Genomic DNA, 9,132 nt, shown 5'->3' on the forward strand with positions numbered 1-9,132 from the left:
CCTCTCATAAGCATGTAGTAAGTGCCTACTACACGCCCGGCACTGGGCTAAATGCTTTCGAATATATCTCACTTGATCCTCAAAACAATATGGTGAGGTAGGTGCTGTTATTCTCCCCATTTTACATGGGAGGAAACTGAGGCAAACAGGTGAAACGAGGTGCCCAACGTCACACTGCTAGTGTCTAAGCTCACATTTGAACTTCCAGCCTTGTTGTGCCTGGGGCAGACCCTGCGCTGTGTGGCGCTCCGTGCACTGGGGCACTCCCAGCTGCTTCAGACTTGTATTTTGAGTCCAGAGATCTCCACCTCCAAAACATGTCAAATCCTTGTCCTACTCAAAGCGAGGTCTCGATGGGAAAGCTAAAAGTTTTTTAAAAAGTTTTTAAGTGCCAGGGGCTACGAAGAGAACCAAGGCAGAATCCCCGACCACCGCCCCCCCACCCCAGTAAACCCTGAAGCAAAGAGCCACCCCCAAATGCATCCGGTTTGTGGACTCCTGCTTGTGCCCTCCTCTCAAATCCCAGCGGGAGAATTCATTAAGCTAAAGGGACGGCTAACGTCAGTGGGAAAGCCTCGAAGAGGCCAGCAGGACGGGGTGGCGGGGGGACCCACGATGGGGGGAGCTCAGATATTGCGGGGCAGGAGCATGTACACGAAATGCTTATAAAAACAGAAGTAGTGGGATGCGGGGCGGGGATGCGGAAAGATGAAGCTGGAGACAATGTATCCTGTGGGGAAGGGATGGGGGAAGTGGCGTCCGAGTGGAAGGACCCTGTAAAGGCAGAAAAGGCTGAGGACATGAGCCCAAGCTCAGCCCGGCCGCCCCCTCCAGGAAGACTCTCCGGAGCGCCCAGTTAGGCTCCTCGAAAAAACAAGGAGCGTAAGCGCCCCGAGGGCAGGTACTGCCCCGCTCGTGCCCCGCCTCCACCCCAGGCACAAGGTCGGACACATTAAACAATGGGCTTAGGCATCCTCCCTGAATTAATGTTTCGGATCGGAGCTGCGCAGCCCGAAGAGGCTTCCCAGGGGAGGGCACTCCCTCCACCGAGGCTCACAGCAGCCAGGCACGACTGAAAAGATCCTCTCTTGAGGCCAGAGAATCTGGGTTCCAAATCTGCCTCTAAGGCTCCCTACATGTATGACCCTGGGCCAGTGCCTCCAGGTCTGGGAGCCTCAGTTTCCTCCTTCCTAGCCATTGTCCGGGCAGGAGCTGGCTGGAAGGGATGGCTGACGTCATAGAACTAGTGTGGCCCCGGCGGCTCCCTCCCAGGCATGAGCAAAAGAGCTTTCTGCACGGGGTGGGGTGGAGCCGCGTCTGCCCTTCACAAAGATGGCGACCGCGAAACATAAACTTCTGTTGACCCCCGCCACTAATGATCCCTTCCGCATATGCGCAGAACGGTGAAGACAGGGGGGACGGAGAGGCGGTTGCCCTTTACAAAGATGGCGATCACAGAGGAAAGAACGTGCTAACCACTGCCACAGACACCGACGACTCCTTTCCGGGCACTCACAGAATAGTGAGGAAAGAGAGGCGAGACAGAGCAGAGTTTGCTCTTCACAAAGATGGTGGTCATAGCGCAAGCGCGTTCCGTGCACAGAGCGGGGCGAGGATGAGCATTGCCCGCCCTCTCCAAAGATGGCCATGGTAGTACAGGCGTTTCTACTTAAAGTTCCTTCCGGGGCATGAGCATAAGAACACTTGGAAACGCCTGCCCTCTCCAAAGATGGCGGCACAGTCGCCCGCCGCTGGAGGGCTTCGCGGCGGCGTCCTGAGAACGAAAGGGTGGAGCTCTGGGACTCGCCCCACGATCCCCGGAAGCAGGGGAGGGCACTTCCGGGGGCGGGGTCCCGCGGTGGCGGGGTCGCTATGTCGTGGCTCAGGGCGGCATGCGCGAGACCCGGGCAGGACGGGGGCGCGGACGCGGACGTGTTCGACGACGAGGCAGACGAGACGCTGCCGGCGCAGCGGGAATGGAGGAACCGCTTGGAGCGGCGCGTTAGGGTGAGGACCGTTCCGGAAGCTCTCTAGTTCAGAGAGGCGGGGGCAGCGGGGGTGATGCGGGATGACAGGGCTGGGAGCGGAAGTGACGTTTGCAGTCGCGTAGCCAATAAATCGTGCCAGGGGCGGGGCTTTGACGCCGGGATGTCCGCACGTGGAGGTTAGCCCCTCCCTCTGGCCCTGGCTCCCCAGCCTTGACCTTGAAGAAGCAATTTCCTCCCCATTCTCCCCGCCCCCAGGGTTCTAGATCTCTTCAAAGAGCGTGGTGTGCATGCACAGCATGGGGTGAAGTCGAAAGCCAGAGGTATGTGCTTTAAAGGGCATTTGTTTACAAATAAAAGGCGCATGCACGTGTATTTTCATTACCCAGTGGCCCCAGGGCTACGTCTACACCGGTCTTTGCTAGCGGGGAGGGGGAGGAAATTATGCGCCCCATAGTTGGCCAGTTTGGAGCATGAAACCGCGCTGAACCATTCGAATCCGCTCCTAAAAAACGAAAACTTGTGTGAGAATCCTGAACCAGGAGGCTAGTGGGAAACACGATTATAACTTTGCAACAGAAACAAAACTCACAATACTTAAGGGTTACTTTGTTACCACCTTGTTAAATTTAAAAGGCGTGTTTTGTTTCTTTTTAACTAGGTAAATCACTTTTTATTTCTTGTATTTTCTTTTGTTCTTATTTATCTGTATTAATGGAAGTTAAACTTAAAAAAAAATTAAGACATAGAATTCTTTGCCTTTTTGGTGTCATGGACCCCTGGCAGCGTGGTAACAATAAAGATGATAGCACCTTTACAGAACCCTGGTTTTAGATATATAAAATATATAGGAAACCAAAAGTGAATAAAAAGATATAATCTCCCTCCCCCTCCACCCCAGGGTCCATAGAATAAATCATCCATGAGCAGAGAAGAGGGAAGCAAGGGCCAGTAACTGCAAGTGAAGGCGTCCTGTAGGAACGTCAGAAGTCCTGATGTCAGCCTGCGCTGAGGCTGGGGATGGATGGCCACAAAGCACCTTTTCCTAAGCTATGTTGGGTGTCAGATGGAGATCAGAGAAGGGATAAGGCCCCTACTCAGAGGCAATGGGACAATGCTAACAGAATACAAATTTGAGCAGCCGTTGCTTTGCTTCTGAGAATGATCTTGGACCTTGAAGGTTAGAATAAAAAGTTGAAGCTAAAGATAACTGAGGTGAGGATAAGAATCATACTTTCAGTGAATTCAAGTCCCAGGTCAGGGCAGCTGCACCCCAGGGACCTGAAGGAGCTGGCAGCTGGGACCTCGGAGGACACTGTCATTGACTCTCTTAGATTTGTCAGGAGTTGATGCTGAAAGCATCTATTAAGTGCCTCCTGTATGCCAAGTACTGGGGATACTGAGGAAAGGCAAAGGTCAAAAGGGTCCTGAGAGCTCAGTCTAATGGACTGAGGAAGCAACCCAAGTCAGTCCTCAACATTCAAGAGTTTATTTAACTTTCCACCTTGAAGTATTTGCATGATGTTATTAGTAACTTCATTTTCACTTTCACGCTGGCAGCCACACACATTGCACTTCACAGCTCTGTGCAGTACAGAAATAAATGAGAGGCACTCTGCAAGCTGGGCTGGGTATTGGCCTCAGGCATGTCTTTTAGGGAACGGTTCAGTCGTGGAGCCCCATCCAGGCAGAAGAATTTATTTTCAGCCATCTCCAGCAAAAAATGACAGTTTTTGTCAGTCACAGGAGTCTGGCCCCCTATTTCCCATAGAATCACATTTTTACTTTCATGCTGTTTTCTAGGAACGTTTTCCCTGTAAAAGTTGAAGATTGACTGTAGGTACATAAGCATGGCTCAAGCAGGAAAAAACTCTGACTTCAGAATCCCCCAACCTCCCAGTGACCTGCTGGATTCCTTGTGTGACTGCACCCCCCCAGGTCTTATCAGGGGCCGCCCAACTCTGAATCCATGATTCTGTGTGATCCTGAGGGCCCCCTTGGCAATAACATAGTTAACCCTCTTACTGGTCAAAGGGCAGGAAGTCCATGGTCTGGCCCACCCTACAGTGCCAGAGTGGTCGCCATTTGGACTTTTCTAGCAGAGGGCTCACTGATGGCTGCCAGTGACAGATCTGTAAGACTGGGAGACCATCTCACGTGTGCACTCTTATTTGGTCTTCACACCAGGCCCGCGCAATACATGATATTATCCTCCTCTTACAGAAGCTGAATCTTCCCTGGCCTCAAGGAGCTTCTCAGCTGGCAGCAGAGCTCAGAGATTGCTTCCCACCTTGGGCAGGAGATGAGGGAGGAACAGGCTTGGATCCCAGCCAGGAAGAGTGTGGCTAGAACCACAATTCCTGGTTTGACCAGCTGTGGTGGGTGCGTTGTCCCACCCTCTGTCCCTCATGGAGGGAAGGCACCAAGAGGCTTGGCCATGCAGTCCTGCTCCCTCCTTCCCTCCCTCCCTGCTCATTCTTCTCCTGGGGCAGCCTGCAGGAGCAGTGGTCTCTTGGCTTCCCCCAGGCTTCCTCTCAGCTTGGGCAGATGCCTTTAGAACCCAGGGCTGGAGAGCTCAGTGTGGATCTATTCTCTGGCCTTCAACTTTAGACATTCTCAGGGCTGGTGCCTGGAAGATCCCCAGAATTCTGGCCCCCAGCAGGTTTGGTGGGATGGTGCCTGAAGGTTTGAAAATAGTTTAGTCTAGAGAAGGAAGGACAGTAAAGGGGACATACAGGTCATCACCAAATGCTTGTGTGGCTCTTTGTAAGGTTTCTCCTTGTCCCGCGAAGGTCCTGAGGGCACACATTCCATTGAGGGAAGGGACCGAGATGCCTATTTCAGCTCCGTGTCCCAGTGATTAGTGCTTTCCAAAGGGGAAAGACTGCCTTGGAAGGTACTGAGTTCCCCATCACTGGTTTAGTGGTGGGGCAGAGGAAAGGCTTTTTCAATGGATGCTGAATGACTGCTTCTTGAGGATGTATAGATCGTATTCCCATTCAAGTCAGGGTTTAACTAGATGAGTTCTAAGGTCCTTCCAAGGCCGTGACTCTGTGTCCTCTCTGAACCCCTCACTGGATACCAGTCACACTCATCTGACCTCACCTCAGGCTCTCTCTGTTCTTCCCAAAATGTGGTTCCCAGAACTGAATACAAGAGTCCAGACATGATCTGGCCCCAACCCTTGAGGAGAGGTGAAGAGTGTATCCTCCCATACCCCTGGAGCCTGGAGATACGGGCTCCAAGACTGTGGGAATACTGACCAGGTCCCTATCCTGAACACAGACTGCTCTGGTGCCAGGCACCCTTTGGAAAGGGACATTCACAGAGACACTTGGAATGACCCAGGACTTTCCTCGATGATTCTGGTGACTAACGGGAGGCAGTGAGCTTCATGGGAGCCTCCACAGGGGCCCAGACTTCTCACTGCCTTCTAGATTGGGTCTGGAGCTCAACACTTGGAAACACTCCTCCCCAACAGCTCCTCCTTAGAGCAATAATTTCCTTCTGGTTGCCTTGCTTCTAGGAAGGTTATAGAGATGGTGTTGATGCTGGGAAAGCGGCCGTCCTTCAGCAGGGCTTCAGTCAAGGCTACAAGGAGGGTGCCAGAGTCATCATCGGCTATGGCCAGCTCAGAGGAACCCTAAGGTAACCCCTAAAAACCTCTTTCCTTCTGGGAGCCACAGTTTGTAAACAGCTTCACGCTTAACTGCTTCAGCCTGGAAACTTACTAGAAACAGTTGTGGAAGAAATATCTGAAAACAGAGTATGTTCATGGGCTTCTTCTGGTGTGATAGAAATTCAGCCCTACAGATAATTCTGTTCCTGCTTGGGGGGCATAGGAACGTGGTTGATTTTCTTGTATTTGCTCCTTTGTGGGCTACTCAGCTCAGGGTGAAGTGGAGAGAGGGCTGGACCTGGGGTCAGGAAGACCTGAGTTCGAATGTGCCCAAAGGCACTTCCTCACTCTGTGACCCTTGGCAGGTCAATTCACCTCTGCTTGCCTCAGTTTCTTCATCTGTAAAATGGGATAATAACCCCTGCCTGTTGTGGTGAGGATCAAATGAGACCATGTTTGTAACATGCTTAGCACAGGGCCTTGCACACAGTAGGTGTTAAATAAACATTTTTTAATCTGCTTTGCCCCCAGCTGCTTCTAATAAAGCACCATGTCATAAGGGAAAATAAGATCTGTTATTAATATTAAGTGTTGAAAATCAAAGAATTTTGAAACCTAAACTATATTACACAGATGTAAAGAAAAAGCCTCGAATTGCCCCTAAAATACAGGCTGGTTATTCCACCCTCTTTGGCACGCAGTTTTAACTTGGAAATAACTTCTGTAAAAGCCTCAGGATCTGTGAGAACACCCCTTGATGTTTTTGCTTTGTAATTCTCATTTCTTTTGTTTCTCCAGTGCTCTGCTCTCCTGGTGTGGCCTTCAGGATAGCAGTTCACCTTGGATCACTCCCCTAAATGACCTTCTGGACGCGGTGGGCCAGTGTGAAGAGTCTGTGCTCCAGCGCCTGACAGCCGTCCCTCCCCAGCCCCACGTGGCAGATTTGTTGGATTCCATCCAGGATATGGACCTTTGTCCCTCGGCTCCAGCCCATGAAAAGATCGAAGAGGAAAGACTCAGGAGGCCTCATACTGACTTAAACACAAACTGCTGCCAGGAGGTCGACCCGAGCAGTGGTCCCTGTTCTCCAGGCCATAGAACACAGAGGGGGACACATCCTGAAAAGCCAAGCTTCTCCTGGATCGTGGAACAAACTGCCAGCATCATGGAACAGCTGGGCTTGTCCCCAGACATCCTGGGGAACATTGAGCGGCCGGGACACTAGCTCCACTCTTTCTTTACAAATAGTATTTTGAAATCCATTTCATAGAATTTATCTTATCTTATCAGCAGTTAGACCAAAATATTTATCAAATTCCACCGTGATCTGGTGGATCATCCACTGTTAACTGGTGTGCTTGCAGACATTTAAATTCGACCTGACAGAAGCTTCTCCCTCCATGTGTGGCCCTTTGCACCTGCCCATCACCCCCCACTGTGTCTGCTGTCTTACTCAAGTAATACTGGTATCTGCTCCCTCATCTTATGAACGAGAAATTGGGGGAAAAATTCTTTAATCACAGAAGAGTTTTCCCCCAGCTCTGCTGTAACTGTGAGTCTAATGCACTTTATAAGCGCATTCTCATCCCGCTGTCGTTGACTGACAACTAGAATTCTCAGACTTACTAACAAAAGCGGACCAGGGCTAGGCACACATTTCTTCCCTGGTTGATGTCCTTATTACCGATCTCATCACAGAATCAGAACTTAACGGCCAACCCCTAAATCTGACGCACGAAAATTGCTGGAACTTCCATTCTGCACATGCATAGATGAAAACCACTCACGTTTCTTTAGATTGTTACAGCCCGTAAGTTGCATCAGTCAGCAGCTGCCCACCAAAGTGGGTCATATCCCCATTATGTAGATAAGATACCCAAGGCTCCTCCAGCCAAAGGGACTTACTTACCTATGGCCACACAGCCTCGATTATCTTAGACAGCAGCCATTGTGGAATGCCCCCCCACCCCTTCCCCAGCTGTCTTGGTGAAAATGAGGGAAATGTTAAAATACCATTTCTGGTACTTGCTTAGCTTTACTCCAACCAAATTTGTTAAGAAATGAGAAGCCCTAATGCTTGCCACACCCCACCCCTAGCTGCTGCTTGAGTCAGGAGTGACCCCAGGCTATCTGTTTGAATCTTCTCCGTGAAGGAGCTCACCACCTTGGGACATCTCCTCAGGGTGCCCTGACTGTTAGGAAGTCCTCATGGTGCACTCAAATCAGCCTTCCCTAGCTGGTCACTGCTTTGCCCTCTGGTGCCACACAAAATAAGGTTAAAGTGAGGGTGAACCCCCCAAAAACTAAAGACCCACACACAGTCTTTGTTTAACCTCAGGATGTACCTTGTTGCCTTTTCATTAAAGCAAACAAAATGGGGCAGTATTTTGATGGCCACAAGTGACCATAAGTTGGTGGAGATTTTTCTGGGATTTTGTTTGACCCCTCTCTTTGAGCCACAGCATGGTGTGACAGACAGTGGCTGGCCTGGATTCAGAAGACATGCAGGCCTCTTGGTCCCTCCTCATGGTGTGCCCATCCCCACCTCCATGGCCTGAACATCACATCCTCCAATTGTTTATCCTTCACTGGGTGCGGGATGCTAGTGGCCACCATGGCCTCTGGTGACTCTTTGAGGGAGGGTACCTCCCCAGCACCAGCCAACAAGCTGCCAACAGTCTCCCCTGGCCCAGAGTCCAGTAGGCCTCAACGATGGGGGGTCATCTCAGTGCAGAAGAGGACGTTAGTTCAGTCCCTGTCCTCAGGCATCCCGGGGATGAATCCTCATAGCCATCTCCCAGTCCCCTGGGAGCATTAGCCACACCAGCACCCAGGTTCTACTGAGGCTGCCGCATCAGTCTCAGCCCTGGCTGTTAGCTGGGGAAGTCAAAGCCTGCTGGTGGTGTCCACACCTGCTAGGAAGGGAATGGATGGGGTCTGAAAGGTTCTCCTTTCGCCCCTCCCTCTTCCTCCTCCCTAACCGTCCCCCACCCCCACCCCCCAGGCTCAGGAAAGGGAGGAAGCAATTCTTGCCTCTCCTCCCACCCCTGCCCCAAGTGGAAATCCCAATGCTGTCTGCTGTCGGAGGCACAGGGCCCTGATGCCCGCAGACCTTTCCACCCCCCGCCCCGGCCGAACTTGGCTACAATTAGGCCAGAAACGTTTCCCCACTAGACTGAGCTCCTTAGGAGCCGGGATTGTTGTTCTTTGTGTCCCCAGCAGAGTGCCTGGCACACATTAGGTGCTTAATAAATGCTTGTTGACCTACTACAAATTTCTTTTTTTACGTTTGAGCTCATCAATAAATTGTCCCTTTGAAGCCTCATCATTTTTTTTTCCCACACATTTGGGATCATTTGCACTGTATCCTTGACAATTTCCTGGGCGGAGAGGGGAGGGTAGCCTCCAGCACTTTGGGGAGATCCTCAATGGAGGGCACACCGGAGGGTATGGAGAAGCATTGCCCACACCACCGGAGGGAGGGAGAGCATGCTCCCTTTGATAAAGTGAGAGCCAGGAACTCTCAGG

At 51.4% G+C, this 9,132-nt stretch overlaps 1 protein-coding gene across 1 annotated transcript; it reads left to right on the forward strand.

Annotated features, from left to right (window-relative positions):
• The first annotated feature begins 1,731 nt into the window (after positions 1–1,731).
• On the forward strand, positions 1,732–8,928 carry YAE1 (YAE1 maturation factor of ABCE1). Its single transcript, XM_036737382.1, has 3 exons — positions 1,732–2,007; positions 5,512–5,633; positions 6,403–8,928. Exons 1-3 carry the CDS (start codon positions 1,873–1,875, stop codon positions 6,827–6,829), a joined length of 684 nt encoding a protein of 227 aa, XP_036593277.1. The 5' UTR covers positions 1,732–1,872; the 3' UTR covers positions 6,830–8,928.
• The last annotated feature ends 204 nt before the right edge of the window (positions 8,929–9,132 follow it).

This window comes from Trichosurus vulpecula, chromosome 9, assembly GCF_011100635.1.
Source record: "Trichosurus vulpecula isolate mTriVul1 chromosome 9, mTriVul1.pri, whole genome shotgun sequence".
Lineage (NCBI taxonomy): Eukaryota > Metazoa > Chordata > Mammalia > Diprotodontia > Phalangeridae > Trichosurus > Trichosurus vulpecula.

What these genes read in the sequence shown, in the direction of transcription:
- YAE1 (XM_036737382.1), top strand. Translation starts at nt 1,873, where the DNA reads ATGTCGTGGCTCAGGGCGGCATGCGCGAGACCCGGGCAGGACGGGGGC. An exon ending in GCTTGGAGCGGCGCGTTAGG is followed by an intron (nt 2,008 to 5,511) that starts GTGAGGACCGTT and finishes CCTTGCTTCTAG; the next exon opens with GAAGGTTATAGAGATGGTGT. An exon ending in CAGCTCAGAGGAACCCTAAG is followed by an intron (nt 5,634 to 6,402) that starts GTAACCCCTAAA and finishes TTGTTTCTCCAG; the next exon opens with TGCTCTGCTCTCCTGGTGTG.